General features: G+C 37.5%; 1 protein-coding gene across 1 annotated transcript in view; it reads right to left on the bottom strand.

Moving 5' to 3' along the window:
• Positions 1-6: 6 nt before the first annotated feature.
• The window catches only part of LOC134156586 (sodium channel protein type 1 subunit alpha-like), a gene marked incomplete at its 3' end in the record, with an annotated part of 47,309 nt that continues 24,708 nt past the window's right edge, over positions 7-22,607 (bottom strand). Inside the window, exons 2-7 of the mRNA XM_062604739.1 lie at positions 13,560-13,875; positions 7,084-7,201; positions 2,702-2,792; positions 1,793-1,921; positions 1,195-1,286; positions 7-104 (exon numbers count right to left, since the gene is read on the bottom strand). Coding sequence (XP_062460723.1) covers positions 7-104; positions 1,195-1,286; positions 1,793-1,921; positions 2,702-2,792; positions 7,084-7,201; positions 13,560-13,823 — 792 coding nt within the window. The remainder of the gene's footprint in view (positions 105-1,194; positions 1,287-1,792; positions 1,922-2,701; positions 2,793-7,083; positions 7,202-13,559; positions 13,876-22,607) is intronic.

Here is a 22,607-nt window from a genome sequence, read left to right as displayed (position 1 = left end):
CAGCCCTATTAGTGCAAATACACTCAGACAAAATACAGTCAGGATCATAACATCGGAGAGCTTCTTCACAGACTGAATTAGGGCTCCCACAATAGTCTTCAAGCCTGCAAATGCAAAGGAATTTTTATTCCGATGTTCAAAACTGGTTTGAAAGCATAAAAATGACAGTGTCTCCCAGTAAAGTTATATATATCATGCAGAAGCCCAAAAAAATGATTGTAATGTCTGTGAAATAACATTTCTGTGAAGAGTTTTTTCACTTGTGAAAATGAATATATAGCTGAAATTTATGTTCATTCGAAACTGTGAATGGAATGAGTTGCATATATTTCAAAACACTTGTTTTACTATTAAAACAAGTGACTTTTTTACTCATGTTGTACATGAATCTCACATAAAAGTCTTCTTTTTATTCGTCAATACCTCTTGCCCCAAACCTTTGCTACTATCAGTTTTATAACATACTAGATTTAGAAGACAGTAAAAAGCCTGTTCAACAATAAATACAATTAAAATTTAATGCTATAAAACTGGAGATGGTTTGGAAAATCATATACTTTTAAGATAATAAATCCCCCATGCAATGCCCATGCTATTCTTTATTATCTTATCCTTCACCTTCTTACTAAGTCAACAGTTCTTTTTTTAGACAAAAATATTCACAACAAATACCACATAACATCATGTAGGTAAGATACACATGGGTAAGAAAACTTCAGGGTTACTGATAATCATTGAATGTGGAGAAGAAAGCTTGACATCATAGGATGCGAACCACACACACTGTGTACTGCAATGTCTCATGCAAGAATCTGTTAAACTCAAAGGCTGATTTCAAAAGGCAAGAGTTCATGTTAAAAAGCAATGAATCAGAGATTTCAGTGAATTCTAATATCTTCCGATTCCTGCTTTTTTTTGTGGAAAGAAATAAGACTCATGTTTAAAAAATATGAATTTCATTTTAATGAATTAAAGTCAGCCTCTGTGTTTAACCTAGCTCTCACCTGGGATGACTGATATTGTTTTCAAAGCTCGGAGAACTCTGAATGTTCTCAACGCTGAGACATTGCCCAGGTCCACAAACTCTGTCACATATCTGTAATAGGGGAGTTCACACACAAACACAATGACAGGATAAAAAGGAACAGTTGGGAGGTACAAGGGGCCTAACACCTTACACCAACTACTTCTTACCTGGAATTACAGAAATAGTTTTCAAAGCTCTCAATACTCTGAAAGTTCGAAGAGCTGAAACATTGCCTAGGTTTACAAATTCTGTTACATACCTGTAGGATTAAATCACAGTTATTCAGAATTTAGGCAAAGTTTATGCTACTTACTTGGGTCTTTCATCAAGACCACTTTGGCGTTTTTAGCAAAAATCAAATAGCAATAGTCAGAGGTTTACCTTTCACTGCAGTGTGCCTTGCATTAACATGCTTTCAGAGCCTTCAGTTAAATTAAGTGTCTCTGAAGTGAATCACAGTGATTTAATTTTGAAAGCCTAAAATTTATCTAGGCTATATTGGTAAGTTTGGAGAATGAAGTAAAGGGATGCTCCTTTTCTGCTCAGAGAAAAAAAAATGCAGGACATGAAATTAGCCCCTCTAGTACTAGCTGCACTACTGGCTTCTGCAGTGTCTATATCAAAATATACATATTAGAAGATGAAAATTGTTTTAGACCAAAGTAAATCCACATTTCCATTTAACAAAATTGATATGTATGGATACTAATTTCATGCCCTTTTTGCCCTTCACTTTCAAAAAAAAAGCAAAAAACAAAAACTTACGCAAATGTAATGACAGTGAAATCTAGCCAGTTCCATGGGTCTCGAAGAAAGGTAAAATCTTCTAAGCAAAAGCCCCTTGCAATGATTTTTATGAGTGACTCAAATGTGTAAATTCCAGTGAACGTATACCTGGAAAATTAATATATATGAAAGTTTAATCAAAGTAAGTAGTAATGTTTTAAAATGGCATTCTGATAGAAAACTGATGATCAAATGTAAAAGTTTTTTTATTTAAAAACTGGAAAAGAAATACAGTAAACAAGCAATTTCTTCTAAAATGCATTATATTCATCACATATTCTTGGGTATTTACATGCATTAGTTGTGACATACTGCTGAAGTACAGCTCTCCTGATCTTATACATAACTAAAAGTAAATAAATCCATCAAATAAATTTATCTGTGACACTCAGTTTCAAAGCATACAATACTAGATCTGTTATGAATAAAGTTTTGAGCATGACTGGATACTGTCTGAATCACCGACATCTAAAATATTTGGTATTAAATCTAAAGAAGGAAGAATTCAAGCATGCACTGAATTCTCACTTTAGTAATACTTTTGCTTATATGCCTTCCTTAACCGAGGTGTACAAATAGATGCTATTAATGTAGTGGCATAAAGGAGGCATAGAAAAATTGGGTAGATGCTACACCATAAATGTAAGAGAAAACTAGTGGAATCTCAGTAGAATACTATCTGTAAACAACTTTCATTTTTTCTACCCATTCATTCTACTAGAAGGAGATTTAAATAATTATTCAACATTTTTACATCATTTAGACAGGAAATAGCAGTAGTGTCTCACAACATTCCCGCCAGCACACAACCACTGCTACTGGCATGCTGGCTTCCTGAACAATTTTACTGGCAATTAAAGATTGCTTTAAATAAGAAATGCAACTTACTCTACATTCTTCGTCCAGTCTGGAGGGTTACTCATGGTCATAAATACACAGTTGGTCAAAATAGTGCACATGATAAGCATGCTGAATAATGTAGATATAGTTAAGGAAAACACAGTAGTAATTCATACAAGATCATATCAGCCATACATCTTAAGTACAGTAAAATACTGCCACTTACACAAATCTTCAAAACTTTGCTAAACATTTCACATATATTTTGTTTAACCTGGTAGTTTTCACTTTAGCACACTGAATTTTAATGTTATTCTTCATTTGTTGATGTGCTGATGTTTGTTTTCAGTTTGTACAGAAAGGTGAAGGAGATGGCTCTCACAGGCCTGGGAGGTAATGTGAGCTTGTAACAGCCGAAACCAAAAGAGCTTGCAGAAGAGTACTGTTTTACCTTAAGCACCTCACATGACCAAATAAGCAGTCTTCTACTTCTACAGTTCATGGTACTAAATTCAACCACTGGCATATGCAAGGTAATCTTAGAGGTTTATCTTGTTTACAATGAGTCAGAGCTGTACAGAAAGCACCCACCACCCCAGCACCCACCACAGCCAGTCTGTCAAAGACATGGCTCAGTTAATGAAACAGAAATCCATGGAGAGTTCACATATTAAGGTGAGTAATTTTCCAATATTATTTTGGGGCTGTCTCAAAACACGTTAGCAGCATCAGAAGTATCTCTTGTTCTACCAGTGCTATAATTTGTAGTCAATTGCTTGAAAACATGGAAAACTGATGAAGATTAGAATGGAAATTAGTTTTCATTTAATGTTCCAGCTAGGAACAATTACTTATTCTGGGACTATGAAATCCAGACTAACAGCTCAGGGGAGTTTGTGGTAGGGATGTGGGACAGTCCACTGTGGCTTTGCCACATCTGCTGTGATATTCTTGGTTTACAAGGTCAGTGGCTCTACAAACAGTGTGGCCTTTCTCTTTTCGTGGCAATAAAGTAAACTCGACTATTCAAACAATTGAATAGATATTCATAATCAATCTAGACTGAAACCTGACTTAAAATGGCCACATGATGGCAGCAAAAAATAAGAACCACTATGCCTTTATATCGAATGTTTAACTCAACTCTAATTTTCCCTTTATTCATTTCTCTAACTGAAGTGTTCCTTAAAAAGAGTTGCACAAACATAACTGGCAAAAAGGCTAGCTTAAAATCAAGAAAGCCATTTACACATAAAGTTGTATATGTTGAAATACGATCTCTGTACAATAAAAATTAATGTTCAGTACTTTAGAATACATTATTAGAACGCCTTACAATGCTTGTCCTCACAGTCCACAGCCAGCTCTAAAAAGTCCGTCTTAATGTAATCGGGAAATTCCTTTAAATAAAGATAATGCCTTTTGGTAGCTGAAAAACTTGGAGATACCTGGCTGCAGCTTCAGTTGTCTCATAAGACAGTTAAAGAAGTGGACTGTCCTAGGAGAGCTGAGGGTTACACTATTAAGTGTATTATGTGTCCACAGCTAGATATCATTCATAACAAGGCCACAGGTAGGTCTTTGCACATCGCTTGCTCCGTGCATAGCTCACCAGTTCTGTGAGCTGCATGGCCCAAGTGCTGTTCACTCTCAAAGGGAGCAGATGCTCAAAAGGCACTAACTCACTTTGAAATATAAACTCTTGCCATGCTTTCCCAATGGGGATTTCAGTCATAACTTAAACATTCAATATCTGTGCCTCTCCTCTTCTCCCATGTTTGATTTACAACCTCAACATCCCCTTAATTCACTATTTTATGTTCCAGAATAATTCAATTGTATGCATAGGTACACATAGATTCTTTTATGTGATGACTTCTTCATGGAAACATACTGCCTTTTTCATGCTCTCCTATATAGGCAATCAGAAGGTTTAGGCATGATACAGCCTCACACTAATCAATTATTCGATCAGCTGAAGTCTCTTATCACCTGTGTGGGCTTGGTGGAAGATGAAGACTGTAAGAAACAAAGGTTGACAACTGGTCTCACAGATACCTGCTGGCAGTCAGGCCACACTGAGTACCACTATAATTTCTGCTTCAAAGGCTAGCATAGGGGTACTTAGCAGGTACCATATTTTCTCTAAAGCACCTCTCTATTCATTTCTAACGCTCCTTGTGTTCTGCATCTCCAGGCACTGCCACCTCCCTTTTTTTGTCTGCTCAACCCAGTACCTATTCTTACTGTTTCATCTTTTCCTATTACTAGCCAAAGTCTGGCCATCTCCCATGACTCTTGTGTTACCCCCTCAGTTCCACACTCTCCTTTAACTTGAGCCAGGCAGGAGAAAAAACTCAACAACCTCAAACCAGAATACCAGGAGGTGAGTCAGCAGAGCATGAAAAGCATAAGAGAAAAATGCATTCTGTTACCAGTTCTTGTAGCTGGTATTACAAATAGGAACCAGCAGTGAGAAAAAGTAATTGCAGAGAAAGTCTCTGAGCACTCTGAAGAGACATGGTCTATTTCTTTATAGGGGGAGCAACATCTGAGCATGTGTCTGAACAGATGTGAGCAGAGCACCCTATAGAGAGGTTTAGAGAATTTTGAGGATGTACAGATGAAGGTTTATCAACCAATGTGCCAATTTCATTGTTCTTAACACACATCTTTCACACTGAAAGTCGGAAAGGCACAGTTCTGTTACAAAGGCCAAAATGCCAAAGACTCACCTCAAAACATGAGGGCAGTAGAGTTTTTCCCTAAAAGTCAGAGGAGTATAAAAAATAATAACCAACATTACTCCCTAATCTTTTTCTTATAGGTGGCTAACCTTGTATAAGCAGCTAAAATCTAAACTGCGTTATGGGACATATTATGTGATTCTTAGTTAAACACATACGTATTTGCAGTGTATATACTATACCGAATTAAAAAATAAGTAAATAAATAAAAAGAACCTGTACATCTATCCTTATGTAAAGATTAAATAAATAAATAAATACCCCCCCTACGCCTATATCTAGGATAAAAATAGCCCATTCCATAGCTGAATGGTTGGAAAAGAAATCAGTCTATGATCAATCTAGTGAAAGGAAAACTTCTATAATAGAGCAAAATTACATGATCACACACACTAACCAGTTAATAGCAGGAAAAAATATTGGAATTGCAGATTGTTTATTAGAATTGCTTTTGTTCTGACTGCCACCAAGACCAGCTGGTTAATCTTTGAATACAAATAGGAGGAACTTAAAACCAAAACCCAACTCGGCAATCAGTACAGCACTAAAAAGTGTTACCCACAGCTAGCACAGATGCAGGGTTGGAAGCTATTGTAAATCAAAGTCTGTAACTTGAATGCATGAGTGTTCATTAGAGGATTCAATCTGGCAGTCTTTGGCTGTGTTTTCTCACCATCACCAACACAATGTCTACAGGTCTCTGTCAAGTCCCTTAGCTACTGCCCCAATGTTCCCTTACTTCACCCCAGACACCTTTTTCCCCTTCCCTCACTGTTTTTATCTGCCAGGAAGCTCAGAGGAAAAGGTCTTCCTGAGTCAGCATCTATCAGCCCTGATTCTTCCTTCTTCTAAAGACCTAGAAGGTTGTGCCAGCAGTCTCTAACAATAGGCTTCTGACTTTGACTAACTGTTCAATGTTTAAAGTCTTACCGTCACACTGAAGTTTTCATTTGGCGACTACTTTTCCCAGTCCTGAGGTTTTGCAAAAAAGTGCACCAAACCCTCGCCTGCCAGAAATTCCTATCAACCAGTTATGAACATCAGGGACCAATCCAACGTGCCAGCCTAAAATTTTACCTTGTGCACCATCCTGTCAGTTATGGTCCCCCAGTCTGTCTTGCAGGGCTGCTGCCTATGCTTTCTGGCAATGTATTACATTTGGCAGAATTTTATAGTGCAGTTGGACAGGTTTGGGAATGTGAGATCCAGCATGCATGAACCAGGCTTCTAGGCATGTTGCTGCAATAGACTATAAGGCTGGTCTTGAGGTTGACCTCAGAAAAACCCCTAAAAGACAATATAACCATACCCCTGGGCTAGCTATTCATTAGCAATGGCATATATGCCTAAATGCTTGCAAAACTCAAAAAAGAATCTGGAACATAAAAAGAAAAATCAATGTTAAAATAATTCTGAAGAAACTTTTCTGAAAAATTAATCAAGATTCTTAAATCTATCTGCAATTTTGTACTGCAGGAATACTGAAATTCAACAGAATAGCTAAAATGCATATATATGATATACACATATTGTCTAGTGTTTATAAAAACTTTGCATGTCTTCCACTGTAAAATAAAAATGAAATTAACAGCCTAATAAAACCTTTATTTACAATGAAATAGAGAGATGAGTTTTCTTAATTTCAGTGTGCAACATCTTGAACAACCATTGAAAAAGGATATGAATGTACCAAAATTTTAATAGCTATTTTTCTAAGAGGATTGAAGGGAGTTAAAATGTACAGGGCAGAGGTGGCACTGAATCGGAAGATTGCCTTCCCTTTATTCAATACTATAAAGGTCTGGAAAAAAAAAAGAAGATAAAAGACATTTTGTAAGTGTGTATTCACTGCAGATGCTGATTTTAAAACTGTTCCTAGTGACCAATCACCAAAATTGACACTTTTTGAATACTTAAAACACAAAAACCATGACTAATTTTTTAAGTAAAGTTTATTTCCAGTACTTACCTGATGTACCTGACATGAAACTATAACTTTAAATATAGAACTTTCAATTCATTAATGTTTTTATACTACTTCTTCATTTAAGAACTCCAGTATAGTCTTCCTATTTGAAATACCATAAGTGCGGAAACCTTACCTGTGGATGTTAAAGATGTTCGTAAAAGAAATCCTTCCAGAAACTGATTTAATAGACTATCTAATTGTTATTTTTTTTTTTAATTTTAGTCTGTTTCTTGGTCTTTGTGCTAAGGAGAGAGAAAATAGCATTAACACCCATAGTCATGATTAGTTAGATCTCTGAGGACTGTGGACATCTGAATACACCTTACCAGAGGACAGCAAGATACATCCCAGATGACCTCCTCGTACAACTGTGGTTTGAAGGTGTGACACTTTCGCAGATCATACATACTTGATAAATTTAAATTTTAACAGCTAAAGAGCCTATCAAATTTAGAGAAACTTAGAGGTATGCAAGCCTTACTTCAGCAAATTGTAGAAAACTCAAAATGCTGAAAACGTCTGTTTTCCTCAAATACATCTGTGGACCTGACAGACATCGCTTTGCTTCCACTGTAGGCCATCATGGCTGCAACAGCATTAACACTACAACATGGGAAATGTAGACTGTCAGGTTCAAGCAGAAAGAAATGGAAAACACTGAAGAAGGAAGGCTCAGTACCTCAGAAGAAAGCTGCATGCAGTGGAAGGGATGATGCAAGGTTTATAGCCCAAATTAAAGTAAGTTATAGGTATTGCAGAATCTGCTCAACAGAAATGTTGAAAATTGCTTTTGTTGTTTTGTCAGAATTGTATATTTCATAAATAAGTTTGATGAAGCCTCCTTGTTTTTCATTACATTGCTGAGAAAGTGAGCTATAAACTAGAATGCCAGTGGAAGTGCAGGAAGGGTATGTTGGTCTCTTCTGGTGTCCATGATATAAAGTGTCACTTGAAGAGTGTAAGTAAGCAAGTAGGTATCCCTGGCAAGCCTGGCAGAGAGAAAATGTGGCAAAGAGGTTGAAGAAGGATGATTCTTCAGTCTGCTTAGATTTTGGAAGCTTAGTATATATGTACCATGAAAGGAGGATTGGAATTAGGTATTTTTAAGGTCCCTTCAAACCCAAACCACTTTATGATTCTGTGTAGTAATGGTATAAAATATATGTTTGATTTCCTTGCCTCTGCACAGAAATAGAGAAACTAAGTATGAAACTGAAGACAAAAGGATGAATCCTGAGCTAATTTTTCCAAATTACACTTCCAGTCACAGATCACAGACAATAACAACCTTCAAAGTGTAACTGAAGATGACCTGACTAAGGCTTTCATTTTAAATACTGAAGGAACCAATCAGGTGAATTACTTTTTTTGGCACAATGTTTTAAAACCTCACACCCCAAGGGGGAAGGTGACTTTACCGTCTCAGGTCTGTCCCCAGTCCCAGGACTTACAGCTAAGAAGCCTCCAGTTCCTGCTCTTGGCTTTTGTAGCTATGACATAGTTGACAATTAAAAATCACACTCCCTACTAACTTCATACCTAAGACTACACCACCTACATTTAGTCAACCTACATTTTTAAAAAATCTTTAGACACAAGCATATTAAACATACATCTCTCTCTAATGTGCCTTCTGGAAAATAACAGCATGCTGGCACAGCTCCAGTTTCAGTTGGAAGCTGCTGCTATTTTAGCTGCTCTACTTTCTGCTGCCCTGCATAAGCAGAACCAAGAAGACATAAATTAACTACCTCAGTTTTAATTCTTCACTCAAAGCATCTTTGTGATTGGAGCCCTCAGAATTACTTTGTTGATCCTCTGACCTCCAGACTTAAACATGAGCTAAAATTGTGTCTTATGTCTGAAGAAGATTTTTCATAAAAAATACAGCTAACAGCTGACATCCAATCCCTGTGTAAGCTTCCTCCCCTGGTAAGTGTGCTATATCTCACTCCAGTCTCAACCCAGATGCAAGCCAATGTGTAGGCAGCGTGGATGAACATGAAATATTGTACCCAAAGCTGTCAGGGCAAATTAGATGTACACTGAAAAAAGCTAAATAAATTCTAAACAATTTGTGAGATTAGTATTTTTATATGAAGGATTATATATACTTTTCAAGGCTTATGTTTTACAAAGTGCTTTAGTCATTGTATAAAGGCAGGAAACCCGCTCACACTTGAAGTATTCGAGTGTGAATATAAATTGAAAGAAAACCTAATGAGAAGTCCCTGATCTGCTGGTTTTGCATCTGTAACCTAACAGAATTCAGTTCTGTAGCTTCTGCCATATTACATATAAACCCAGAAACTCTACCCTTCGCAGGGCAAAGGAGGAGGAGTAAAAAAGAGTCTATGTTGAAGATACGGTCTCCCAGAAACCCTTGGGACAAATAGTTCCCAAAACCTTGTTTCTCCTCTCCTTCCTCCCAGTTAGCTTCAAATGTAGTTTCTGGGAGGCTACATTTAGCAGGCTGAAACTACTTCCGCTTCCTACAGTTAAATAAACAACTAAAACCTCAAACGACTTTCTGAAAGGTAAGAGGTGACACATTAGTTTCCTGGGAAAAGCACAGGGGTAAATAGAACAAGAGACTCATGGCATATTGGAAGCTGGCATTTCTTGGTTTTGCAGTTGTCTTTAGAAACAGACCTGTTTTTCTAGCAAAACTTAATTTCCTGGATGGCTAAAACTTTTCACCTAAAAATTCTTTCACTTACAATGATACAAAATATCTAAAATCACTAGTGCATTCACCTGTTCTGATGCAATAAAGTTAAACAGTTTTCAAGAATCTTTTCATTTTCTGCAACCCAAAAATCTAGGAATCCCAGGAGCTAGTGGTTTGATCAGATTAGAGAGACAGACGAAAGAATGTACCTTTTTTGACAGACATCATTCAACATCATCCTGGCAAGAGGCAGGGCATGGAATGGCAATCAACAATGCTATATCTATATTGCATCATGTGAAGCAAGACCCATTTAGTTCCTCCTATTCTTTCTCTCCTCTTTAATGTAGCAGCCGAGGTTCAAGAGAAAATAGCCCTCAAAGTATGAAACCAACTGGACCAGATTTTTATGCATGCCTGCAGGTTAGGGTCTTAAGGGGGTCCAGCTGATCATTTCTCTATAGATAGTGATGTAAACCTCCTTGATCCTTTGTAACAGCAGCTTGAGCACAAACAGGCAGTCACTTTTATACTGGAAGCACACTGATTTGCACTTAAACAGAAGTGGTACATGAAAAATTTGTTAAGGTCCAAGTTCATTTTTTACTCAATTTTTGATTTTAAAAGAGCATTGCAACCATTTAGGATGCTAAGCTTTGCAGTTCTAAAGACCAGCATTATTGACAACCACAGACAGCATTTCACTATAATAAAATCATAAGAATATAAGGTCAGGTATTGTATTTTGTTGTATTGTATTATATTATAATAAAATAATTATGTTTCAAGGGTACCGTTGCTGGCATTAAGGCTATCTGTGATACAGAGTAAATCAATAATGCTAACACATGTGTAAATTTAGTACAATGGGTTGCTCCATTGTCAAACAGTGGTTGTCAATATTTTTCTTTTCCTTTCATCTTCAGATTAATATTGGGCTTGAATGTGTCCTCTGTAGTTGTAGGTTTTGCATAGAAGCACAGTTACAAAACCATAAAACTAGCACATATGTTTCTGTTTCTCTTAAGAGGTTTTCCCATTTTCAACTTTTCATCTCTGGGCTACTTTATCCACAAATTAAGGCTCTCACTAGCTCAACACATTTATTTATTCCTGTCTTATTCTGTATTAAACTGCATTAGATCATGGCACCCACATGCACAATTGCTTAGAGAAAGAGGCCCAAAGATGAAATGTAAACCACTCTAGATGATGTTTCAGCATTCAATGAATGCAAAAATACAGTGAATTTGTTCAACATTGCTATAAAAATAGGAAAAAGAAAAACAACAAAAAAACCTCAATGGGCTGCAACACGTGCATATGAGGTAAATAATGGATGATTTCACTTATGACCCAAATTTGGAATAGAAAAGATATTCCTAAAATGCTTGCACAGGTTTCCTGAATAAATCATGTGACCATGTTCATTAGAATAATGTGATCAGTGCTGCGAGTAACCGTTTCTATTTCCTATTTGAAAGGTTGGAAGCCAAACTGATACAATTCTGTTCATAAATTAGTTTATGCAGATATCTAAATAGAGTTCTGAAGTAACAGTAGCATCTACTACTCCATACAGTTGTCCTAACCCTTTCTTGAAAATAAGTATTTTCCTTCATTCTAGCATTTCTGTTAGATCCATATAATTTCAAATAGATGCTTCCCCATGCAAAAATTTAAAATCTCTAACCATCATGCAGCAGTTGTCAGGCCACTACCTTGTGAGAGGGTGTGCTGATTGCCTTGTTTGCTTTACAAGGTAGAACTTGGAGAGAGATAAAGAGAAAGCTAAATGGTACAGAGGTAAATGCATTGAGCATTAAGAGTCCTTCACTTCTTTCAGAGATGTTCACTTTTTCTTCAGGCTTTTCTCAAACTATTTCTCCTTCTGAGACTTGCAAAAGCATCAGCTACTACCAGTACTCTCAAAAGACAAGTAAACCAAGATAAAAGCCTTTCCAGAGTTCACACACAGCTAGATAAAAAAAATCTAGGAATTAGATATTTTTAAGTCATTTTGACTATAAAATTGAAATAGATATTGAATTTCTGTTAGGAAAGTCTATTTTCCTTATACTGAAGGAAGAAAAAACTGGGGAGAATTGTGGCGTGTGAGAAATTTTTTCTTGCATTTGACTGACAGAGCTGTTTCTATTTCTGTCCTGTAGAACATTAAAGTACATGAGTAGCGAATATTTGTGGACTTCAGCACAAAGAAGAGAATACCAGCGGGTATGCGATGTGCCCATGAAAGTTATTTAGTGTGCAAATGAAAAGATTTTTCCTTTCAAATGTGCAGGAGTTTGCCTGAATATGTTCAGCGGGTTTCACTCTGTTTCTTTCTATCATCATACCTGGCTGATGTAGTGTTTTCAGCTCCATCTGTGAAGAGGCTGAAAAAGTCTTCCATTTCTAAGGGCTCTAGAAACTTACCTGTAATCATACTTATCATATAACTGGTTTCACTGTAAGACACACAAGACAGACTGATTTGACTGTAAAGATCCAGGATGAGCTGAGGGCAGGTAGGGATATACTTATAGGTGATCTTCTATCACAAACAGACACAATCAGTACAGAACTATACAAGGCCTGCTTTTACAGAAACACATCTTTTATCTTTGTAAAAGTAGAACTAGGATTTAAAGATGAATCTTCATACCCCATGAATGGCAGATAAAGGTTCTCTCAGAGGCATCAAATAAGAAAGATAAAAATATTGTTGTTTTACATAGTATTTTCTCTCTTTTCAAAAGAAGATTCATAAATCACATTAAATTTAGCAAGGTAAGACACTTAGAACATAGCACTTTGCGATAATTAAAATAACTCCTGTCTTGATATTGATAAAGTTTTTATAACCATAGTATCTAATAATTAAAGTATCACCCAAGCTAGTTATCACTATAAACCATGAGCTTTTTCCACTGTATATGGGCTGTGTGACAGAATCATCCTGAAAGGATTCCAGGGCTTTTCAAGACCAGTTCCACCAGAATTTTTTAAATCAGTTTTACACTCTCTTTATGACATTTTTCTGCTTATCTGTGTGTTTCTCTATTGATTCCATAGATTTCTTAGGAATTTGCTATCGAACCAGATTTCCAGGAAGAAAATGTGCTTTGGTAAATAAAAGCAAACATAAAAATAATAAAATAACCCATTTATTTTTAAGTGCTTTCATTTATGCTATGTCGGAATGTTCATTTTATCAACACAGTGTTGATAAAAATTCAATTATATCAAAGAAATAAAATTTTATGTATATGAAAAGGATGCTTTCTGGAAAGCAGAATGTGTATGCATTGCTGGCATTAAACATTTTCTGCTCTTGTTATACATCTAGTCTGTTAGCAATGCTCAACTATTTCCACATTATTAGAATGACATTTTACTACATGATTGTAAATTAACAGACTGAAGTAACAAGTTATATGATCCACTCCACAAAAATGAAATGAACATGATAAAGCACTCTAAACACTGGCATTTGAACAGGATCGATACCAGACTCACTTTTTTATTGATGTAATATGGGTCCATGTCTTCCAAGGGCTCAGACACCATTCCTGGAGGTATGTCACCATATATAAATGGAAGTGTTTTTCCTGCCTCCAAATCACTGTTTGGCTTCGGCCCATTTTCATCATCGTCTTTACGATCTTGTTTAGGATTCTTAGCTTTTTCTGCAGCGATGCGTTGTTCAATAGCTGCAAGAGACTCTCTAGTGAAGTACTGGAAGCTGTCTGGTCCTGGTGGTACAAGCACTGACTGCTCCATCTTTTCATCCTGCACATTTTAATTACCATTTATTCTTCTGCATAGGAAAATACTAAGAGAAAGCAGACACAAAAAAAAAAGAAAAAAATCAAACTTGTTGAAATCACCAAGGAAGATAAAACTTCTTGGTTTTTAAGTGGTTTCATTTATGCTATGTTGGAATGTTCATATACACAGTGTGGAAAATTATGCAAAGAAGAAAAAATTAGCAGTTTTGTTGGTGATTTGACCTTTGTAAGATGCATTTGTATAGCTCTTATGCTAGTTGTTTCTCAACTCTGGGACTAAAATGTTTTTTTTACTCCAAATAAATAAAAGCATGATACTTCAGAGCACTCAGATACATTCTTTCCTCAGAACTCTAATTATTTTAAAATCACCTCACACTCCTCAGGAATCAATCAGGATTATATTGATAACTATAAACAGCTCAATTCATCAGAGCTAATGCAGAAACTTCCACTGAGTCCAGCAGGTCAGAAAACAAGCAGAATCAGAATTTAAAAAAAAAAAAATGAATAAAAATAAACTTTGAGTATCATGAAGAAGTAAAGTAGTGGGTCCAAGTAAGTCTGCACAGGTGGTTATTCTAGATAATTGGAAGAACAATTGCCTATTTTAATTTCAATTTACCTGTTACTCTATGTTTAGTTCTTTATTCAATAGCGGTAGCTGGATAAATCTGAAAGCACTCCAATATACATATTTATTCATATATTGAACTGAGAAAATAAACTCAACGAGTTTATGCTACTGAATAATTTTCTGATTACATGAAACATACAGATGAAATGTATATTTAGATGCACAATGGTGCATATGTCCTTCGTGCCTGAATGTAGAGAGATATTTTCAGTCTCCACCCATTGCTGGGGTCCTTGCGGAATGATCAGTCAGCCTTTCAGGAGGCTTAAGGGTTAATGCAGGTCAGTACTCGTTTAAATTAGCTAGAGATATGGAATGACAGAGAAGAAAGAATGCAAGAGATGGTTGGGGGAAAACATATTAAATAAAGCAAAAGATGACAAACAAAACCAGGTCTTAAGGAAAGAAGCTGAAAAAGATGAGGAAAATAGAGCAAAAAATGGAAACAGACTGTAAATGAATGTAGAAAGAATATGAGGAGAAAGTGGAGAATGAGAGAAGGAAAAAATAGCAAGACTGGAAGATTAGCTGTATAAAAATGCATAGATGAAAATGAAGAATAAAAAAGTAGATGGAAGAATGGAATACTGGGAAAGGAGCAGGAAGGGAAGCAAATATAGATAGGGTTAAAATTTCTTCTAAGGAAAAGTCAGTAAGGAGAATAAGAAATTAGATAAGAAATAAGAGGAGAAGAAAGGAAAACATTGCTGGGAAATGAAAAAGAAGGTCACTAAAATATATTAAGTAATAAACCCCCAATTCTCTAGATCATTAATTCCAGGGTAATCACACATATATATTCAGTAGTGGAATATAGTATACAAAAAAAAAAAGAAAAAAAAGGAGAGTTCAAAGTGCTTACAGACACTATAATCCAAATTTCCTTTATTTCTCAGAAAAATTGAAGGAACATATTTCATTCAGGTGTATAGAATCATCACTCACAATCAGAGGAATGACTTCTGAAAAATCAAAGTGGCAGATTTCTCACTGTAAAAAAAAATAATTAAAGGAGCTCATCTCCTACAAACCCACAGTTTTCACCCATGCAGAGTGTAGATTTATGCCAGAAACAGTTATCTAAAATCTCAGTCCTTTGCTTCCTTGTAATTCTGAAAGGAAATGGAAGCATCCTGTTCTCTCTCCATTAGGGGAAAAAAAAAGGGTATAATAAAGTGTAATTCAACCAACAAGGATTAAAAAAATTATCTTCCTCCACACAGAAAGCATCCTGCAGACATCCCCCAGCTTCCCATTTCATGATTCTGCCTAGTTCTAGGAATGGACTTTTCAGCCTCTGAACTACTGAACAGTTATGAACTCAGTTTGTACACTCTGACATTATTTCTTAATGTTCAGTCCCACATTGTGGACTTTTGGAAAGGAGAAAAAACTACTAGCCACACCACTGACCTTGCTGATCCCCAAACTGATCCCTGTAAGTGTCACTGTAGTTTGGGAAACAGATCTCATACTAAGCCACTAGTCAAACATTATGGGAGCCACAGCTGTAGGTGGATACTACTTGCTCTGTGGGCTTCAGGGAGATAGAGACTCAAGAAAGACAGTCAGCCTCTCTTCTCTATTCATCCTATTTGCAAAGGAAGGGACAAAGCCTCTGTCTCTTTCTTTCTCTCTCTCTTCTCTTTCTCCCCATGGGCAGTAGTAAATAAGGCTAAGCAGCTATGCCTGCCTTTCTTCCTCCTTGTGAGACCCAGGAGGCTGATTTTCCCTTCTGCCATTTTTTTTCTGTGAAAATTCCCTTAATTGTCTAAACCCCTACGGTATACGGCACTCGATGTTCTGTGCCACAGTAGCCAGTGAGGGCACAGCAAGGCAAACAAGCTCTTGCACAGTAGGAGAGAGTTGCTGGACAGTAGCAAGGGCAGTCTCATGTTTTGAGGAGGATGAAAATGGACAACTAGCAAGCTGCCAACAAAGACGAGCTCCGAAACCCCATTTTGCTCTGTTAGGATTACCTTTTAGTTCATCTGAGTGTCCCCAGCTGGCATGTAGAACAAGGAGGTAAGCCTGTAGGATTTGCCTGCAGAAGCAAGCCACTTCATAGCCATTAATTACACTGCAAAAACATTTGATTCAGCTACTGTGTTTACATACTGAGTTTAAAACCAAAAAATGCTGTGGGCTTTTCTAATAACACCCATATTTTTAACTTTAGAAAGGAACTTCACTTTTTTTTTCTTCTATAGTTAATCCTAGAATATTCTCAGGTCTGTCAAACATACATAGAGCTAAGCCAGATATATATTTGTATCTAAATCTAAGTAGGCTGTACTTAACAAAATGTTTCAGGAAAATTTATGAAGGTTAAATACTTTTTATCCTCTACTTAGCAGATTAAAGGATGATATTCCAGATACTTTTTCCTTTTCTTCACACATTTCCATAATTATAAGTCTTCAGAATTGCAAATAGAAGTCTTCTAAATGTTTAAAAGTCAATTTGAAATACATACTGTATTCACCCCAAATCACTTCCATCTCCCATATGACAGTGGTTAACGGAAAGGTTTGTATATCCTTTATTATGGTTGATGAATTTATTCTCACTTATCTGCATAGTGTATGGATAAAAATTGATACCAGGCCAGTTAATCAACTGATATCCTTCTGTTTTCTATCAAGTGATTTATTAAATATTAATTGAATAACTACAAATTGCTTAACACAATCCAAATGGACTTCTTTTTATTACTTTAGCATAGCACTGGTAATTCAGCAGAGGAAAGAATATAAGAATACAGAAAATATAAATTTCTTAATAAGTTCTTTCCTACTCTCTGGAGTGAACAAGATTTTTCTTTCCTTTATTTCCTGTTGTGTTTGAATGACTTTCTTATGAGCAGGAAAAACATTTCAAATTCTGGAAAATAAGGTACTCAGAATATTTGAGAACAGAATCATTATGTTTCTTCTGAAATTTCTCAGGCAAAGTACATTCATATATACCTTGTAGTATCCATTGTTGTAAGCCAGATAATTCCTGAGCACACTCAGTATACCTTGTGTGCATAGACAATCTGTAAACCATATGCAGAATAAGCCTGAATAAATTTTGCAGGTGAAATAAAGGGACATGTCAACAAATGATAGAGTGCCTTATCTAACAGTGATTGCAAACCAGTTGCCCAGTAGCCTTTGAAGAAGTCAGTTAGACAATACATAACTCTGACAAAGCGACAGCTTTGAACAAGTATATCATTTCCTAACCTGACAGGCATTTGGTTTACTGTTACCTTTCATGCTCTTCATCCCTTCATAACAAATAGTGACAAGAGTTTCTGGAGAGTTTGGTCAGGAGAACCTTTGCATACAGACAGAACTACAGTACTGCAAATACATAGACTTCAGCAAGCTAATTTCTTTATATTATCCATACACTGAAATCTAAAACTGTAACAATCTTTGATGTTTGATCTTCTGTGATAACACCCACAAATTAAAATTTAGCTTACATTTGCCACAGAATATTCTGTATGTTGTACCCTGTGTTCTAGAAATGTAGGAATTTGGTTGTAAAAGACCAGTTCCAGCTTCGTAGTACAAGTCTGGTTCAGTTTTATACTTTCATCTATACAGACACTGACATAAAGCCTTCCATGATCACCTTTATATCCACATGCTGACATCAAACCTGATCTCTAAAAAACGATCTTTTTCCTGCCTCTCTCTCCATGTTTCTGGCCATGTTTCTCCAAGTTTCTCAGCAATGTAATTTTTAATACCAGCCAAGATTTAATCTTACTCAATTGCCATAGCAATATGATTAACAACAAAGCTATAGCTTCCCAGATTTACCATATAGTAATGTGCTGTATACTCCAAGTGGGGTCTCACAAGAGCAGAGTAAAGGGGCAGGATCACCTCCTTTGACCTGCTGGTCATGCTCCTTTTGATGCAGCCCAGGATACAGTTGGCTTTCTGGGCTGTGAGCACACACTGAAGCCGGCTCATGTTCATTTTCTCATCGACCAACACCCCCAAGTCTTTCTCCACAGGGCTGCTCTGAATCTCTTCACTGCCCAACCTGTAGCTGTGCCTGGGATTGCTCCGACCCAGGTGTAGGACCTTGCACTTGGCATGGTTAAACTTCATGAGGTTGGCATTGGCCACCTCACAAGAGTGTCAAGGTCCCTCTGGATGGCATTCCTTCCCTCCAGCGTATCAACCGAACCACACAGCTTGGTGTCATCGGCAAACTTGCTGAGGGCACATTCAATCCCACTGTCCATGTCACCGACAAAGATGTTGAACATCAGTCCCAACAGCTACTCCTAAAGGACACCAGTCATTACCAGTCTTCAGCTGGACATTGAGCCATTGACCACAATGCTCTGTGTGCAGCCATCCAGCCAATTCTTTATCGACAGAGTGGTTCATCCATCAAATTGATGTCTCTCGAGTTCAGAGACAAGGATGTCATGTCAGACAGTGTCGAACACTTTGCACAAGTCCAGGTAGATGACATCAACTGCTTTGCTCCCAGTTCTGTAGCCCCATCATAGAAGGCCACCAAATTGGTTAGACAGGATTTACTCTTGTTGAAGCCATGTTGGCGGTCTCCAGCCACCTCGTTTTTCATGTGCCTTAGCATGCTTTCCAGGAGATTCTGCTCCATGATCCTGCCAGGCACAGAAGTGACTGTCTGGTTTTTAGTTCCCCAGGTCATCCATTTTCCCCTTCTTGAAAATGAGGGTTATATTTCCCTTTTTTCAGTCATCGGGAACTTCACCTGACTGCCATGATTTTCCACATATGATGAACAGTGGCTTAGCAACTTCATTCACCAGCTCCTTCAGGACCTCATCAGGTCCCATGGACCTGTGCATGTTCAGGCTCCTAAGATGGTCTTGAACCAGTTCCTCTCCCACAGTGGGCGCAAGGTCTTCATTCTCACAGTCCCTGCGTCTGCCTTCCAAAACTTGGGTGGTGTGGTCAGAGCCTTTGCCAGTGAAGACTGAGGTAAAGAAGTCATTGAGAACCTCATCCTTTTCCAAATCCTGTGTAGCAAGTTCTGATAGCTTCCGGAGGAGGCCTACGTTGTCCCTAGTCTGTCTTTTATTTGCAATGTACCTAAAGAATCCCTTCCTGTTATCTTTCACATCCCTTGCCAGACTCAATTCTAACTGAGCATTAAGCTTTCCTAACCTGATCCCTAGCTTTTCAGACAACATCCTGATATTCTTTCCAGGCCCCCTGTCCTTGTCTCTTCCACCTTCTATTAGCTCCCTTTTTCCTTCTGAGTTTTCTCAGCAGCTCCTTATCCATCCATGGAGGACTACTGGCACTCTTGCCCCATTTCCTTCTTATTGGGGTGCAACGCTCCTGAGCTTGGAGCAGGTTATCCTTGAATAACAGCTAGCATTCTGGCTCTCTATGGCTGTATTCCATGGAAACTTACTGAGCAGGGACCTGAAGAGGGCAAAGTCTGCATCCTTGAAGTCCAGGGCAGTGAGCTTGCTGTGTGCCTTTCTCACTGTCCCAAGGATCTTGAACTTCACCATCTCATGATCACTGCAGTCAAGGGTGCCCTGGAGCGTCACATTCACTGCCAGCCGTTCCCTGTTGTTGGTGAGCATGAGGTCAAGCATGGCACCTCTCCTTGGCTCCTCTATTACTTGCAAGAGGAAGTTGTCTTCCACACAATTGAGGAACCTCCTGGATTGCTTGTGCTGGAGTATACCACCCCTTCAACTGATATCAGGGTGGTTGAAGGCTGAAGACTCCCATGAGGACAAGGGCCAAAATTTTGCATGCATTGGAAGTAGTGGTGAATTAATACTTATGCTTCCCCTGTTGGTTTTTTTTTGGGGGGAGGGGTTTATTCTCCAATTTCTCAATTTGATTAAGGACTATTGAGACTAGATTTGTGAACTGCCACATGATGCAGTCTGAGATGCAATGCTAGTGCAGCTCTGGTTTGCTGGGTGTGAATGCATGTCCAAGATGAAGTGGAAAGATGACTGCAGAAGTGAACGCACATGAATCTTTCAACAAATACGCTGCACATTCTTTTTTCTGCTACTTGCAGAATTAATGACTCACAGGACTCTTCATTATATACATTGAGAATGTGATATGTCACGCTTGGAGATGTAAGAAATAAGTCATCTCTCACCGTGAATAGAAAGTAAAAATGACACTAAATAGAATAAGGTATTAGCAAATGAAACTGGACTGGTTTTGCTGCCTGGTTAATCTCCCTTTGAATTCAGGATAGCAACCTTAAATGTCTGTACAGACTGCTGTTTCCTTGTACTTTCCAGCATTGTGAAACTGATTGCTAAGGGAAAACTCAGGCAAGAGAATTCTGCCAGAGTCTGCAGAATTTAATCTTTGCCCTTCACTTTGCCCTTGCCCTGTGACACATATAATGTTTTTGCTTTTGGCATAAACTAACAAATCAGTTCTACTAAAAATCATGCATCTTACTATTTTGAGAAGATGATCAGAGCAGCAAACACTATCATTAATATTTTGAAGTGCTCTAGATGTAATGATGTAACATTGGTAACTGCAATTTTGATAAAGAGACTAACCAGGTATTAGTGAGGTTATCAAGCATAAGCCCAGGAAAAGTCATCTGGCTCATTTAAGGCACAGCTAACAGATCACAGCTACTACAAAATAAAGACAAATCAGTGAATGTACATGTAAACTCACAGAACCCAAATCTCTGTGTTATATTACTTTTTTTTTTGTTTATTGGCACAGTTTATCATAATTTTTGATCTATCAATTACTCATTATGATTTTTATCTTCAGAATATAAAATAGTTATTACCTTTGTCAAAGTGTGATTGGTGGGAGAAAAGGAAGGAAGGTATGGCAAACTGCTACATTTTTTTATGACGCCTTAGCTAAGGAGAAACCCCTATTCCTTTCTTCACAGAATTGAGCCTGTATCTGGCCTGTTTACTTCTATTTTAGGCTACTACAAGTCGAAAAGGTAAGTAGGGTATCCAAAGCAGCATACTTGGCAGAAGGACAGAAATCAGATTAGAATATTTGAACTGTACAGATTTTTATGTCTTCATGTAACTGACATATAACATCAAATCTAATTCTCACGGACACCTTTATAAAGAAACATGTATATTACCAGACTGATAATAGGATTCTCCCATATATTTCATAACCATCATCTTGATGTTCTCTCTCAGCATGGATAATGCAGATCTGGGCACAAGGACTCGCGTTAGATTACTTGGACTTGGCTAACTATATTTAATGCATAGTAATTTTAAATAAAGGGTAGGTAAATTAATACTGCAAACATCAGAATAAGGTGCATACCTATGCACTGAGCTATAAATGAATTATCTGAAATACTGGAAGAAACGAAATAGTATATGCTAACTCAAGTGAAAGCCTGTGCTTTGCAGCTAGGTATTTCCCTTACCTAACCTGATACACAGCAAGGTTATTGGCACAGGCCAAGAGTCAGAGAAGAAGTAAGAGGAGGGAAGAGGATGACTGTTTAGTTGCAAAGAGCCATGGGTAGCTATGTGGATTAGGAAGGCAGTTTAATGCCTCAGTCTAGGCTGCCCAACAGCCAGAAAGCAAAATGGTGATAGATAAGAAATACAGCTAATATCTATGATATCCACGCTGTTGTATAATTACTTAGCTTACATCTTGTTACATGAGTATCTATACTCAACTCCCTATCAGCTCCAGGGAATTCGAAACCACATTTGCCACCAATCAGCAAAACTCGTACGGTGCCATAGACAACAGATCATCTGATCTCTCTTTGCAGTGCTCTGCCATTTGCTGTACGGGAACAAAATCAAGATTAATGGGATAGAAAGAAAGAAAGACCATAAGGGTGACGGAACACTGGAACAGGCTGCCCAGGGAGGTTGTGGAGTCTCCTTCCCTGGAGACATTCAAAACTCGCCTGGACACATTCCTGTGTAACATTATCTAGGTGTTCCTGCTCCGGCAGGGGGATTGGACTAGATGATCTTTTGAGGTCCCTTCCAATCTTTAGCATACTGTGATACTGTGATAAGAAAACATGAGCTTGACCTCTTAATGGTAAGCTTTCATTTGGGCAGGCAATCATGGCTTCTAATCTCTTCTCCTAGAGCTATTTCTCTATTATATCTAATAA

Source organism: Pezoporus occidentalis, unplaced genomic scaffold, assembly GCF_034315485.1.
Source record: "Pezoporus occidentalis ecotype Australia unplaced genomic scaffold, CSIRO_AGI_Poc_V1 ctg88, whole genome shotgun sequence".
NCBI classification, from domain to species: domain Eukaryota; kingdom Metazoa; phylum Chordata; class Aves; order Psittaciformes; family Psittacidae; genus Pezoporus; species Pezoporus occidentalis.
The sequence above is the reverse complement of the archived record's forward strand: the minus strand, read 5'-3'. Positions and strand labels throughout refer to the sequence as shown.